This window comes from Lissotriton helveticus, chromosome 4_1, assembly GCF_964261635.1.
Source record: "Lissotriton helveticus chromosome 4_1, aLisHel1.1, whole genome shotgun sequence".
Lineage (NCBI taxonomy): Eukaryota > Metazoa > Chordata > Amphibia > Caudata > Salamandridae > Lissotriton > Lissotriton helveticus.
Genome location: NC_136063.1, coordinates 1,606,777,664 through 1,606,793,294, shown reverse-complemented (window position 1 = coordinate 1,606,793,294; position 15,631 = coordinate 1,606,777,664). Strand labels below are relative to the sequence as shown.

At 45.8% G+C, this 15,631-nt stretch overlaps 1 protein-coding gene across 1 annotated transcript in view; it reads right to left on the bottom strand.

Moving 5' to 3' along the window:
- The window catches only part of DPY19L1 (dpy-19 like C-mannosyltransferase 1), a 543,661-nt gene extending 528,240 nt beyond the window's left edge, over positions 1–15,421 (bottom strand). Inside the window, exon 1 of the mRNA XM_078688229.1 lies at positions 15,017–15,421. Within this exon, the coding sequence (XP_078544355.1) occupies positions 15,017–15,347 (331 nt within the window). The 5' untranslated portion in view covers positions 15,348–15,421. The remainder of the gene's footprint in view (positions 1–15,016) is intronic.
- Positions 15,422–15,631: the final 210 nt, after the last annotated feature.

The following is a 15,631-nucleotide window of genomic DNA, read 5'->3' as shown; positions in this document are numbered from 1 at the left end:
TCTCAGTCCCAGTCGTTTCATGTGCACCTTCAGTTTTAAGTGGTAAGTTTACTTTTCCTTCTGTTTTGGTTTTAAGGGTAGAAAGGAGGGGGTTGTGTAGTAATGTGGATGGGCATGTTGGCCTCAACGCAGGTAAAACCCTCACCTACGAGGGTTCTGTAGAATGTATTGAGTGTGGTGATTCTACTCTTGCCAGTGGAGCTGTGACTGGAGAGAGAAGGATCACGGTTTCTTTTGGCTTCGTAAATAAATTAATGCGCAAGACACTCTGCGTCTTCTTTAACACACTGCTCAAGGTTTCTATAATAGAGTGTAAGCAGATACCTTGCCTAGCAGCAGCCGTTACACCCAGGCACTGCAAATTGCAGCAGAGATCCGTATTTTTCTGTTGGTCTGCATGGAAAGTACAAGAGATGCTAGAGTCACCCTTCATTCCACTGCTTATTATGAGCTGGTGAGAGTTATATATACACACAAGATGGTCTGTCTTCTGAACATAGAGTAAGGTGGTTATTCATCAGCAGCACAGGTATATCTTGCGACACAAATGTCAGTAAGAAAAGCCCATCAACATCATTAGCATTTCAGCCGAAGTGAACTACGTGAGGTTTGGTCTGCAGTCTTTGACAAGTGTGGGTGGTTGTTCCCAAGGCCTTAAGTAGATCATGGCCAATTCCTACATGTCGATGCCAAATCCCAAGGTTAAGGTGCCCTACTTCACATCCCAGTATACAGTCCAAATGAATCTAGTAAGATGAAGGTGCAGGGTCAAGTGTAAAGCAGTCTATTCATTTAGAAAGAGGATCATGATGGAAGACGAGTCTTCCAGAGGCACAAAGTGGCCAGAGTATCATATGTCGCGCAATGCAGCAGATACAAAGCACGGTCAGTTTTGTGGATTTTGTAGAATTTTCCTAGCCTCTGAGTGGGTTTAGTAAGGAAAATTAGGATGGCTTAGCGAGTTAAGCACTTGTTGCCATTTGTATAACATGCAGGTCAAGAAGTTGCATACTAGTAAGTATGCCTCTCATCACCAACGTGCTATTGTAACGTCTTACTTTATTTCAAAAAGACAAAATGGTTAACATGAACCGCACAAAAAGGTTAGCATTCTGAATAGCTGCTATGATCATAGGCTAACAACCTCTCATCTAAAAACAAAGACGGTTTGACCATGTATTTCAGCTGCCGATTAGCAGTTTATCTTTTGGAATTCTCTATCACGTGGCCAATCTCTTAATAATGGACAAATTGAATGGTTTTGAACTTGAATCAGCTGGATTTCGCAATAAACTAAAATTTAAGAAGCTCTCACCATATCATGCGATTTGACCCCTTAATGTGCCTCCCAAACATTTTCTAAAAACAGCGGAGTTTTGTAAGGGAAAGTTGGAGCAGGGATGAGGTCGTACAAGCCAGAAAAGGAAGATCAATCATGGTAACCAGACCCATTTGATGCCTTTTTTGTGGTTCTATAAAAGTAGAGGGGCGTGAGGGGACTCTTGGGTCAGGACTCCTCTATACTCTACCAGTATCTGCCACTGGCCAGAGCTTACTTAGCTCCTGTATCAGGCCTACATTAAATAATTACCCTCTTAAATAGCGAATCAACTGCTTCGAACAATGCAATAATATCTAAGGAAAAGAATAATAAATACAAGCAACATTCAAACTGGTAATTACATATTTAAATACTTATTCCTACTGTAGAAGATATTAAAAACTTAACTTGGTTGCACTACAATAGTGTATTCTCTTCAAGCTCAGACATAGACTTACACTGTAGGTGCCAATGTTAACCTTTTACTTCGATCCTTTGTTATATGGAGGATCAAAATCCCCCTAAGAAAACAAATTCAATTTGTAGTTATTGTTGACAAATATAAAGTGATTGGGATTCTACCGACAGCAATCACCAGAAAATTAGCAACAAAAAATAATAAATTAAATAGTGTAGCAACCTGTAAAGCATTGAGCTAGTACATAAGTACAATGGGGAGAAAAAAACTGGCAACGGCTTCAATGTACGAAACAAAGGACCCAAGAATGTGCCTCTTGGTTTAGGTTTGTATTTGTTGGCAACTTTAAATGTATTTATTATTGCGACATGGGTCTTAGCGACTCAAAATCTCTGCATTAGGGAGACTAGTATTGATAAAGAAGGGGGCTTCGGCTCATGGTGTCAGTCGAGTTTGAGGTCGCCAGGAAAAGTGGAACTTATTAGGACCATTTGAATGCTTCTCTCGAGTTCTCGGTTGGTGAGAAGGAAGTAGGACTCAGGGACATGCTTATCGAACACTAGAACCCTGACCTCAGAGGACTGTTTTTGTTAGTACCCTGAGAGGTAACATACATTTATTTTGCAATGACACATGGGACCTATTAGCGGAGTAAAAGAAATATGGAGCAGAATACTTTTTAAGAATGGTTCAAGTAAATGGAACCTAGAGAAAACAGAATATAGAAATTCTCTAAGAAATTATACAGCCATCATTAAAAGGTACACTAATAACCTGCACGTAAATTAGCATATGTACATAATTAGAACAATATCATTTATACTGTGTTCTGTACTTTGGGTTGGTTTTCAATTCTTTTCATTTCAGCTCAGAACAATATTTTCTCATTATCAGGAATTACCATGACCGGAACATAAAGCAAACCCTGGGGACAGTGTTCCGCCTGACATGAGTAACTAAGAGGTTCCCCCAAGAATATTGGTCCTGACAAAAGCCATCTACCCGGTGAGGGCGCAGGTGGGCTGAAACATGTAGACCATTCTTTTACCATAAGATGTATGGAAACATTATACATACTATTTTCACTTCCACTTTTATTTTAACCTTACCCTCCGTATCTTTTTCTTTATTAAATCATTTTTTAGATAAGAGGTAATATTAAATCACTCTTTTATTGTTGGATTTCTGCTTTCATCTCAGAATCACCTTCTGGTGGAGGAAACAAGACCTAGTGATGATGCTACCAACCATTAGTAGGCCGACGGCAAAGCATATACCACTGGCAGAAAACGGCTGCTGAGGGTCCTACAGACATTTTTTGAGATTCCTCTAGATCACATGGTCCCACTCTTTTTAACATTTTATTGTTTGGATATGACAAAATTTACTTTTTTGAGTATATAAATACTCCTTTTTTATAAAAGCAAGTATTTGGCTGGACAATCACTTATTGCTGCTAGTGAATGTATTCTGAGTTGCAAGCCTCAGTTCACCCCATGCACTGGACCGTGGACTGCTCGACGCATGCTGCTGCTACTGAGAGTCAAGTACTGGGCCCAGTTGCTCTGGACCCATATCAAGTCTGGCCCCACAACATCAGGAGTAAAAGGCCTTAACCGCCACAGTTGGGCCCAGTAGCTCCTCCTTGGCCCTCTGCAAGGGGTTCTGACATTACCTGCGGGCCTCAAAAAAGGTACTCACCCACTCACTATGGCTAATCAATTTCTTTCAGGACGAGACAGTTTTTACGTCTACTGGCCTGACCTGGCAAGTTAGCTCAACAGCTGTGCTAATTATAGCCAGCTTAGTGTATCAACAGCGGGAGGCTCTGGGAGACAGCAGGCTAAAACGTTATTAACAACTTTAATGGTGGGAAAGAACAGGTGTTGGTTGGCTGATTAAAGCGTGGACTCGGACTGCTGACCTTACGCGGCAATCAGCCAATCACAGAGCAGCTCTCCTTTGTGCCGTTCTTTTGTGGATATGGTGTTCATTACTAGGGTGTGATTACACACTCCTCATTGGCTAATTACACCTGAGAAGCATGTAAACTGTGTTTTCCAGTCCCAGCAAGTTGTCCTCCTTGATCTGTGGTGCCAGTGTCAAACTGGTTGGGCACAGTATAGCACCAAATTCCAGTTGTGCCACATTTCATAAGTGGCCACTTGGTCCGCCAGACGTCGGCTTGTGCTTACCAGGGCGTTTTATAGTCCAGAAAATCACTGTGCCACATATAGATTTTTAAGTATTGCGACAAATAGACATAGTGTAATTTGTAGCTTAGCAACACAGATGCCTTTGAAGGCTGAACGTAGCAGTCTTGCTTTTAAAAACAAGTGTGATTAAAAACATGACTTTTCTGCCTGGTTGAATAACTGGGTAAATTGTGTGCAATAATTGGCGCAGTGCAGGAATTGTTTTTGAAAAGAACCCACACTGTTTTTTGTTTGCTCAAATTGATAAGCTCTTGTTAAAAAGTGTTCAAATGAAGGGCTACCATGCTTGAGCAAAAGGTGTTTTGTTATATGTTACATGTTTTGTCCTAGTCATGTCTATGAGTCATTCATATTGATGTTGTCTATTTATGTTGTATGGACCCCAATTCATTGAATGTTTTGTTGGGTCACAAGTTGTTGTTGTTGTGGTGTGTTGCGTACAAATTTTGAACGAAGATATATTTAATTCTTGAATGATGAATGGAAAAAAAAAAAAATCAGGAAATTAAAAAATATTTTTGGATACATTTCGAAATAGGGCGACATTGATTTGTTTATTGTACCATTTGGATTTTTTCTTGAAAGAATTATCAGTATAGGCAAGGCAATAGTTTTGGACAAAAGAACCTGGCCCGAATAAATCAACCATCATTTCATGGAGGCGGTTTGTAAACATAAGAACCAACACTGGCATACTATGGCAGAAATTTGTATTATGTGTTCTTTCTAGGGCAGCTCAAACACGAAATAATTCACCACTCAGCACCTTCCTTCTGTGCCCAATTCAGATTTTAGTTTAGCTACCTGAGAGTATATATCACTGTAAAATACGTACACCTCTCTATCCTGCCCAGCAGGAAATACTATCATTTTTTTGTCACTTAAATTTGTAATTCAGGGATTACAAGGCAAACTCCTTACTTTCTTAGACCAGAGGTCTTTTTCATAGAAAGTGAGAACAGAGTGTGATTGTGATGGTGTGTGATACTTTGGGGTCGATTCCAATGTCGTTCGAAAGTGCTCCGAATCGGATTCGGGTTTGTTGAATCAGATCCGGAACCCTTGTTTCCGACCTAACCATGCACACTTCCCAACGACAGATTTCGATGCCTGGAAACCGTTAGGGCTGTCCAAATCTGTTCTGAAAAGCATTCAGACAAGTCGCGTCTTTCTGCGTCGAACTGTACAGTTCTATGAACTCTGTTTCCGCGCGGGTGAGCACGATGACCAATTCAGACAGCTGTTCCGATTCTGTATCTCCGGAACAAATCGGCTGCCGGAATAGGTCTTTGGGGGCACATAGCAGACCCCCCCCCTTCATCCAAGGCCCTCCGAATCTGGCTTGTGGGATTACTCATGAGTTCCCTCTCCCCCACCATGCACAGTATGGCAGGTACTATGGGGTGCCCGCCACAGGGTGCACAATTTTCTCCAGCCTCCCCTTTCATCAATGGGAACCTGTGTTCGGAACACAGACTCCCATAGAAGAAAATGGAAGTCTGACCGACTCTTATCCAGCAGCTTCCGGATGCATCCAGATCGTTTGATCGGAATCACCCAATCAGAGTCGTTCAGGAAGCATTCCAGAACCGATTCGATCAGAATAGGCCCCTTTGTATGTGTGACTGGAAGGGAGTGTTGACATACTTTCACATTCTGTCTCTCAATAGCACAAGCTACAAGAATGTTGAAAATGTAGCACACACCCTCATCTATGAAATGGACAGAGGAGAAAGTCATCAATATATTTTTTTCTTTTTTCCCCTTCTATTTTTTGAACGGAAAATAATTGTCCTGCATATTCCGAAAATTAAAAGGTCTTTCCAGAAAATCTTTCAAAATGTAACTTTTTAAAAATGTGAAGCAATTAAACAAGACACATGAGTCATCTATCTAAAACTGGGAATACATACTCTCATTTACATTCCCACTAAATAGTGGGAACCCCATAGGAAAAACTGATGCAGGTTCATATTTTTGACTAATCGCATGATTGGAAATTTGTGGATAGTCTATGTGCCCCTTTGAGAAAAGGCTTTTAAAGAAAATGGTTCAATGTTTGGAGTCTCCAAGTTAATCAATTTGTGGTGTGTAGGGGATTAAGTGACCTCATGGTAAATGCGTAGTTTATGTACAGTGTATTTTACCGATGAAGAGACTAATTTTAGATGATTTAACTTTTGGCTGTATTTGGAGCTGAGGTATACAGTCATGTGGGTTTGTTTAACCTCTAACAGGTTAATAAGTAGATGACACCTCTTCCTCATTCAGGTCCCTCGCTCCGGCCCTCTGGAATTCTATCCCTATTGAGGCCCTCTGGAATTCTATCCCTATTGAGGCACGCGCCACTCAAAACCATTGGCACTTCCGGAAATGTATTAAAACCTGGTTGTTGGGGAGGAGCATAGCACGGGACCAAGATGGCCGCGTGATCGTGTAGCTCCGCTAGACCCGCTCCTTCGCTCGTCTATCCTGTCATATATCCTGATTCCCGAGGACAGCATTCGATGGGAGAATAGTATTGCTGCGTCCTGGTGAAATTGTGGCTCGAGGGGTGCATTTCTACCCCCTCAAATCGTCGTCCGAAATTTTGGGCCTTCCCGTCGCCGGTACAGCGGACTCTGGTGTCATTGGTGGCCGGGACCTAATGCGACAACAGCGGCGTGGCCTACCGGAAGTGGTGACCCCAGCTGGATCCACTCCTCGAATTGACTTTTGGCGACTGGGCGATTCGGAGGTGACTCTCACAACCTGATGCGACTGCTCGTGCCTTGGTCCCCGGGCTGGGTGCCCGTGTGAAGAACAGTCGTGGGTGTATTCTGGCGCATCTATAGCTTAGTTGCCTGGGTCCCCGGAGGTCGCTCATCATGACGGCTAGAGTGGACTCGGAGAAATCCTCTGTTAAGGGTGGCAGAACTCAGAGATCCGTCCAGTCCAATAAATTGGACAGATATACTCTCCCTAAGGGGTCCCCGGCTGACCAGAAGCAACCTCTAGCTACCGAAACTACCTCACTGAGGACCGCCGCCGAGCCTTCTTTACAGGACATAATGGAGGTTGTCACCAGAATCGAAGCCTCTATGGCAACTAGAATGGACGCGCTGGATAATAAGCTTGACTCGGTTAAGATTGACTTTAACCTATTGCGCACGGATCACGCTAAGACGAGTGAGAAAGTGAAATCCCTCGACATCCTAACCTCAAGCCTGGTTGATGATACCACAGAGCTACAGAGAGAGGTCCGTGCTCTTCAGGCGGCGCGGGAGGAAACCAGAAGGCTCCTGGACGATTATGAGGAGCGCAATCGTCGAAATAACGTCCGCATTTTGGGTGTTCCGGAGACTGCGGAATCGCGCACGCCGGACCTATTTGTTGAGGACCTGATTCTTAATCACCTGAAACCTAAAGGCCTCAGCAAGTTTTTCACGGTGGAAAGGGCTCATAAAGTACCAGGCGGGCCGCCAAAAGTGGGTGCACAGCCTCGACCCATGATTGCTAGGGTGCTGAACTTTCGGGACCGAGATGCTATTCTGCAGGCCTCGCGGACAGACGGCCCACTGCGGTATGAAAACGTCACAGTGTCCTTCTTCCCGGATTTCACCCAAGCGGTACAGAAGATGCGCCAAAATTTCCACCACGTCAAGCGGAGGTTGAGAGACAAAGGGATCAAGTACTCTATGTTGTATTCTGCTAAGCTGCGAGTCGAAGCTGATGATCGAACTTGGTTTTTTGATAAGGCTGAGGTGGCGTCGGACTGGTTGGACACTGTTAGACCTGATGACACGGGGAGCAACAGCCGGACACGGAGGACATTCGGCAAGGCCCGGAATGAGAGACCTTTCTTTAAATTTTTTTCTTGATCTCGTTTTTATGAGGGGGAGAGGAATGGCCTTTTTCTAAAACTGTATTAGAACTGTGTCGGACTGTATTGTTTGTCTCTTGAGATGGCTATGTTTGGGGGTCGGGTAGCGGGCTGCACGGCAGGCGCCTCCTATTCCTACTTTTAGTAACCATTGTTGGGTGGGGCGACAGGCACACTGCTAGTTGGGTTTGGGGCGTAGTCCTGATGCAGGGGTGCAGGGAGGGGGGAGGTCTTTTGAGTTGGGGAGGCGGGTTGTTAGTGGGCTTTTTTTCAGTTTAGTTTCACGTTGCATTGGGCGTTGAATGGTGTGCGTGTGCATGACGGAGTTGGGTGAATGTCTGCCTCTTCTTCGGGATTGGGGATTCGGGTGCTGAGTTGGAATGTGAATGGTTTGGGGGACAAGATCAAGAGGGGCATGGTCAGCCAGTTTATCAGGCGTCACTCGCCAGATGTAGTACTTCTCCAGGAAACTCACCTTGTTGGCAATCGCTGTATGGCGCTCCATAGAGGGGGTTATAAATTAATTGCACACGCCGGGTTTACGACGGGCTCACGAGGTGTTGGGATATTGGTGAGGAGGGCCCTTCCCTTTGATGTGCAGGCTACGTGGTCTGATCAGAGGGGCAGATACGTGGGAGTGTCGGGGAGAATTGGGGGTAAAGTGGTGACTTTCCTTTCTGTCTATGTTCCCCCTGCCTTGCAATCTGACACTTTTAGAGATCTTGCTAATGTATTCCTTTCGCTCCCACTTGGCCTTCTGCTCTTGGGTGGGGACTTTAATACTGTTTTGGATGGCAACCTTGATTGCGTCCCGCCGAGGACACTGCCCCGGCACGTCAGTGGCTATGTGAGTTTTTGGATTCTCTGGGACTGGTCGATGCCTGGCGCCTTTTGAATCCTACACTTAGGAGTTATACTCATCTTTCGGCTGCTCATGGCTCCATGTCACGACTTGACCACATTGTCTTACCAGCTGCGATGGCTGATAGTGTGCGGGAAGCGCGCCATTTGGGTAGGGGTATATCTGATCATTCCCCGGTCTGGGTCCGAGTGGAGCTGGGGCAGCCCATGGTTGGCAGGATTGCACCCATTAATGCCTGGTATCTTCGGGACCCGGTCATTAAGAAGGAACTGTGTGGTGCCTCCGAGCGTTATTTTCAGCATAATCGGGGGACGGTGGATTTGGCCCAGACTTTGTGGGAAGCCTATAAAGTGGTCTTGTGTGGTGAGGCGCTGTCTCTCATTTCTAGTAAGAAGAAGAAGCGTTTGGCGGACATTACGGCAGCTGAAACTGAGGTTATTCATCTGGAAAGGCAGGCCGCGGCTGATGCGACGGCTGAGATCCGACATCAGCTGCGTCTTAAACAGGACGAGTATCATGGGTTGTCCAGAGAGTCGGCGGTGACGCAGCATAATGATGTCCAGAGTAGGATCTACGAACATGGGGACAGGGCCGGCAAGCTCATAGCTTGGCTAGAACGGGGGGATTGCGCGTCCCGGTTGGTTCCTGAGCTTGAGGGTGAGGGTCCGGAGATTTTGACAGACCCACAGTTGATAGCTGACTCCTTCGGTTCCTATTATAGGAACGTCTATGCCTCGTCGGATGTGCATACAGGTCTTGAGCACGCTGAGCTGATTCGGGATATCATTATGCCGGCGCTGTCGGAAGACGACCGGAAATATATGGATTCCGCGCTCACGGACGACGAGATAGGGGGCGCCATCAGGAGTATTAATTCGGGGAAAGCGACGGGCCCTAATGGTATCCCCATTGAACTCTATAAATTAAATGCTCAGAAAATATCACCACATCTGAGAGCTATTTTTCTTAAAAGCCGGGAGGTCGGGGTTCTCCCTTATGATCAGCGCATTGCCAACATTGTTGTGATTCATAAACCGGGTAAGCCCCGTGCCGCCCGCCCTATCTCCCTGCTAAACGCGGAGCCTAGGATACTGGCCAAGTTGCTTGCGATTCGGTTGGTCAAGGTGGTTTCTACATTGGAGCACCCAGATCAGTCGGGCTTTATGCCACGCCGTAACACTGCACTCAATTTGAGACGCTTGCATGGCGTCGTAGGTAGAGCACACTGTCGCATCCCGCGGTCCTGGTGTCTCTTGATGCCACCATGGCCTTTGACCGGATTGAATGGTCGTATCTCTTCGCTGTGTTGGAAAAATTGGGTTTCTGGCCCGAATTTATTGGATGGGTACGTTTTCTTTATGCTGCTCCCTTGGCTTGAGTGGTAGTAAACAATTGTCAATCCGGTGATTTCGAGTTAGAGAGGGGGACGCGGCAGGGGGGCCCTTTGTCTCCCCTTTTGTTTGCATTGGCGCTGGAGCCCCTGGCGGCATGGATCAGGTGGGAAAAGATGATACGCGGCTTGCGGTGGTCCCCTGAGTGGGAGGATACGATCTCTTTATATGCTGACGATGTGCTTCTCTATCTCTCTACGCCCCGTTCCTCCCTTGATGTCTTCCTTGATATTCTTAGAGTGTTCGGTGAGTTCTCGGGATTTGCTATTAATTGGTCTAAGTCGGTGATGTTAGTGTTATCTGGCGATCCACAGGTGGTTCCGCAGAACTGCCCGCTCCAGGTGACTACCGCCGGTTTTGTGTATCTGGGTATTTATATTTCTCTAGACGCCAAAGCGAGGTATACGAAAAACCTGCTACCGCCCTTGGTTAGATTGCGCACTGATGTGGAGCGTTGGCGTGCATTGCCCTTGTCTCTTTTGGGTAGGTCGGTACTCTTTAAAATGTTGGCTCTTCCGCGCTTTTTGTACGTTCTTCAAAACGCTATGGACCCTGTGCCTGCCAAGTACTTTAGGGAGGTTGAGACACTCCAGAGACTCCTCCTTTGGGGAGGCAGCTCCCGCATTGCTTACACTAAACTCACTCTCGCCTGGTATGATGGCGGTATTGGTCTTCCCGATTTTCGGAAATATTATTGGGCTTCCCAGTTGGCAGCTATCAATCAAATAGTTTACGGTCTTCCGGGAGACCCTGGATATGCTATGGATCGTAGCCAGTCCCCTGGGGGAAATTTTCTCCGAGCTCTATATAATCGGCCGGGGCGTTTTTCCCTTACGGGCCCTACTCTGCACGCAATAAGAGTATGGCATGCAGCTAATAGGAACCTGGGGTGGGAGGGTAAACTGACCCTTGCGACCCCTCTCTTTGACTCTGCCAAATTGGGTAATCTGTGGACCACCAAAGGTTTTGACAAGTGGGAGTTGATTGGGATTAGTCAAATCAAAGATGTCTGGGGGAAGGGGGAGATATTGACTTTTGATGCACTTCAGAAGAGTCACCACCTACACGCTAAGGAACATTTTCGCTATTTACAGGTCAGGCATGCCCTCTTGTCTCATGTCCCGTTGGGAGACCCCCTTCCAGATGCCTCCCCCCTCGAGGATCGTGTCTTGGATGGGCATCTGCCTGTTAAGACAATCTCCATGATCTACCGTAAGTTGGTTAACCACATGGGTGATCCGCTGCAGTCTCTCAGAGATGCTTGGATGGCAGATTGATTGGAGATGGATGAGGAGGACTGGGTTGAGGCGATTTCTTCCCCCAGGGTTGTAGCGGTGCAAATGAGATTGCGTTTGGTGCAATTGAAGATCTTGCATAGGTCTTACGTGACCGGTCCTGGGTTGGTGAGGATGGGATGGACCACAAATGGTGAATGCAAGAGGGGCTGTGGGGAGGTTGCTACATTCCTACACATTTTGTGGCACTGTGATTACGTCCAGGCCTATTGGCGAGACATACATGATGTTCTGCGGACTGTCTTGGGTTGTGAAGTGAGCTTGGAGGTGCGTAGATGTCTCTTAAACGTCTGGGAGCCCACGGACCTTAATCAATATTTGAAGCAATGGGTCACGCTAGCCTGCATGGTCGCAAAACGCAACATAGCGCAGCTGTGGGGGGCAGCTCAACCGCCTCGACGGGCTAAATGGTCCCAGGATCTTGACTGGTGTATGTTCAGGGAGAGGGCGGTTTATGTGGCGAGGGGTTGCCCCGAGAAATGGACAAAGATATGGGGACCGTGGAATGTATATCGGGGAGATATTTGTGTTCCTCCGGCCAGACGGACTGACTCTGGTGCCCTGGACTCCCCTTGATCCCTAGCTGGCAATATACTGCGTCTATCCTGTTGTCAGACGCCCCTTGCTCCTAGCACTCTGTATTAATGTCGATTTATTCCCAATGCAATTGTTATGTTTGTTTCATGTTTATTATCAATAAAAAGAAATATATTAAAAAAAAAAAAAAACTGGTTGTTTGCCTCTATTCCAGGGTCCAATTCTTAGGCCACTTTCTGTGCTCTATCCCCCTTCTGTCTGGTTATCCGCAAGCGCTGGGACGCCCCGTTGCTGGGGCAGCCATGCGCTATATAAGCCCATTTAACATAACATAACATTTAATGAAGCAGCATTAAAAAAAAAAAAAAAAAATTTTAAAAAAGAAGAACTTGCACATACAATGATGGATTGGGACGAAGGTTTAAATATGAAAGAACTTGGGACAAGTTGTAACAATGAGAAAAAATACGATCTCACAGTATATAATAATGTATAAAGGGAAGAGACACGCATAAGTAATGCACTGTGCAATCACACCATTGACCATAAATGTAGATGAAACATAACAAATTACCTTGTAGTAGGACCACATAATGAGTTGACAAGCTTCTCAGAACATAATAAAGCACAAGGCCTGGTAGCAGAAAACCTATTAAATTGGTGGTAGGAAAGCTTTGGGGCTTTGGATTCATAGCGGAATCATGATTGACCTGACTGGCAAAAGCATGCGATTTGCTCACTGGCTGAGAATTCCAAGAACGAGAAAGTGACTCAGCTCATAGGTCTGTCCAGTGAAGTGTACCCAGACTTGAGACAGCCACAAGCACCCAATGATTTAAGTTAATAGATCCCTATTGGTGCTACTGGCGTTTGCTTTTATTGCTCTTTCATGTGGTGCCCGTTTTAAGTAAGGGAGAAAAGTTACTCTACGTTCACACTGTGATGTTCGTGCTCCTATATGCGGTATATCTATTGTGTTTGGGGAGCTTCTTCTGCTCTTGAAGAAAGAGGGGACGGGTGTGTGCGGCTGATCAAAAAGTTTGGGGGCTTTTCTGGAATATTTAATATACTGGTATACTTGCAAGTGCCCACTATCTCTGATACACAGTTCTTAGGAGGTACTTTAGTGACAAATTAACATTTGCTAGTAATATGGTTAGGCCACAGTTTAGGGGTTGGTGTTGATGCAAATGTTTTTACGAAATTTGTGAGAGACCAATTTGTGGGCAAATTGCATTGCAGGTAGGTCATCTGATCTGATCAGTTATTACGTCAGTGATGCGTTAACGTTTTGGAGCTTTTCTGGCACGTTTATTTTACTGGTATACTTGTAAGTGTCCACCATCTCTGATACACATTTCTCTGTAGGTAATTTAGTGACAAATTCACTTTTGCTAGTAAAATGGTTAGGCCACAGGTTAGGGATTAGTGGCGCTGCAAATGTTTAGAAGAAAATGTGTGTGAAATCAATTTGTGGGTCTAGTGCATTGAAGTTAGGTCAAGTAGATAATTCAAGTCACTAGACCTGCAGGTCTGGTAATATTTGTAAGATTGTTTAAATACCTTATTACAGTTGACTTGTGACGGTTGCAATGCATGCTGCCCGAGCCAGCAGCCAGGGTGAAAGGCAAGTCACAGAGCATTACTACATCTACAGTTTAATCAAGGGGCACAGGAACTGGCATTTCCTTATTTAGCGCTTAGATACCCCTGGGTGATAATGCGCTTTGCAAGCTTATAATAACATAACATTTATTTTACTAACTTGAAAATGGGATCTGCAGAAAGGAGATGTTTATGCTGCATCTTTATTTTGTTCCACACTATAGGTCATTTCATGAAATATAAAATCTCTGAATGTTTCCAAGCAATCTGAGCTATAATTTTTTAACTAGAGTTACATTAAACTGATTGGAGTAACATTTTACAAAAAATATTAACTGCTTTTTGGGGTGTTTAATTTTGCAGTACATAGTTTACTTTTATTCTAATGATCAGCAATGAACATGAAAGAGGAAAACACCAAAATATTTAATTTTTGGGGGAAGGGTGATGGTGCGACCATGTATTATAAGGAATAAAATACCACTTGCTGAATATTAAAATGATATACCAAGTCGCCTTGGAGTTCCATGACCACATAAAGGAACACTGCCTTCGGTCTCGTTTCTCTAAGGAGCTCTTCATTAACTTGCAACATTTATATGAACCAAATGGGGTAATGTATCCCTCTTCATCACAATCCCAAATTTATGAGGATGTAACAAGCAGGGACAAGTTTTCAACAAACACTACTTATCAAAAAACTACTTAGCAAAAGTGTGTGTGTTTGTTCCACATTGCTGTACAGGTGTGTGCAACACTTGAGTGCATATGTGAAGCGGTGCATGTCCTGCGAGGTTAGTGTACATCTATTCTTGACGGTTGGAAAGGAATGCGGATGTCCTGGATGGGTTGAGAAAGTGGTATTGTACTACATGTGTGAATAGATGTCGGTCTCTGGCTTGGATACTGTAATCCTGCATGGGTAGTTGGGGTGTCTGTGTCCATGTCCATCATAGTTGGATGGGATACTACTACTCAACATGACCAGAATTGTGGAGTAGTAAAAAAACGGAATGTTAGTGCCTGGCAGGAACTGGAAGCCTATTACATTCCTCCATTTTTGTTGGGGGGTTTCGGAGTCCAGCGAGGCAGTAGTTGGGTGTGAGAAAGTACTACATGAGTACAAATGGTGTAGGTGACAGAAGCATGTTTTGGATGGCTGGACAGGGGAATAATCGCTTTAAGTGAATGAAAGGCGTGTTAGTGTCATGTATGGTTCAACTTTGTTTAGGGTAGGCGAGCGTGCCCTGGGCGTCTGCGGTTAACAGCATATGTGTAGCAATGTGTTGAATGTCTGACCAGACATTTACTCCGTAGTTAGGACGGGAAAGGGCATGCTGGCGTTTGCGGATGGTGCTACTGCCCGTTGGAGATGTTAATGTCCCACAAAGCTTAAAAGATGTGACCTGCATGTCGTTTGGCTCAGCTCTTAAGAGAGGAGCGTCCCAGTCTAGTCGCTGTCTCCGCCCATGGAAGTCTAAAACCTCCTCCGGTCCCCCTCTGTCTTACCGAAGAAGATGGTGCTGCAGATGCGGAGCCGGCGGCCCGACAGGCCCAATGCTATATCGAGTAAACGTTGCAGACGGAAGAGGCGCCTTGTCTCTTCTTCCTCTGAATCGCAAGGCCCTATGCTGCTGCTGCTGCTCACGCTGCTCGTGGTACCCCCGTCCCCCTTGCTGCAGGGCGAGCAACCTTGGAGCGGAGGGCCGCCTCTGCAGGGCGGACGGGACGGGAACTGGACAGTTTCAGCCACCCATCGGCGCCTGGGTACGGGCTCCTCCGGTGGAGGCCGAGGGCGGCCAAGCCCCCTCCCGCCCCGGCAGGCTCTCTTCGGCAGCATACTCCCGCCGGCACCCGCTGCTCCGGCTCCAGCCCCTACGAGGCGCAACCAGGTGGCGGGCGGCGTGTGTTCTATTGTCAGGCTCAGGGAACGTCATAGAGGAATGCCCGCCCACTGACCATAACTTGAGCCATTCGGAGCACCGGTTAGCTCAGCAGAGCCCCGCCCAATACATCATAGTTCCGCCTCTTACACAGAATTCTGTCCCAGTATACCAGAATTTCGCTCAAAGGGGATCCGCCTAGAAGATTGTAGTCCCGCCCACCTCTGTGACTTGTGACTTT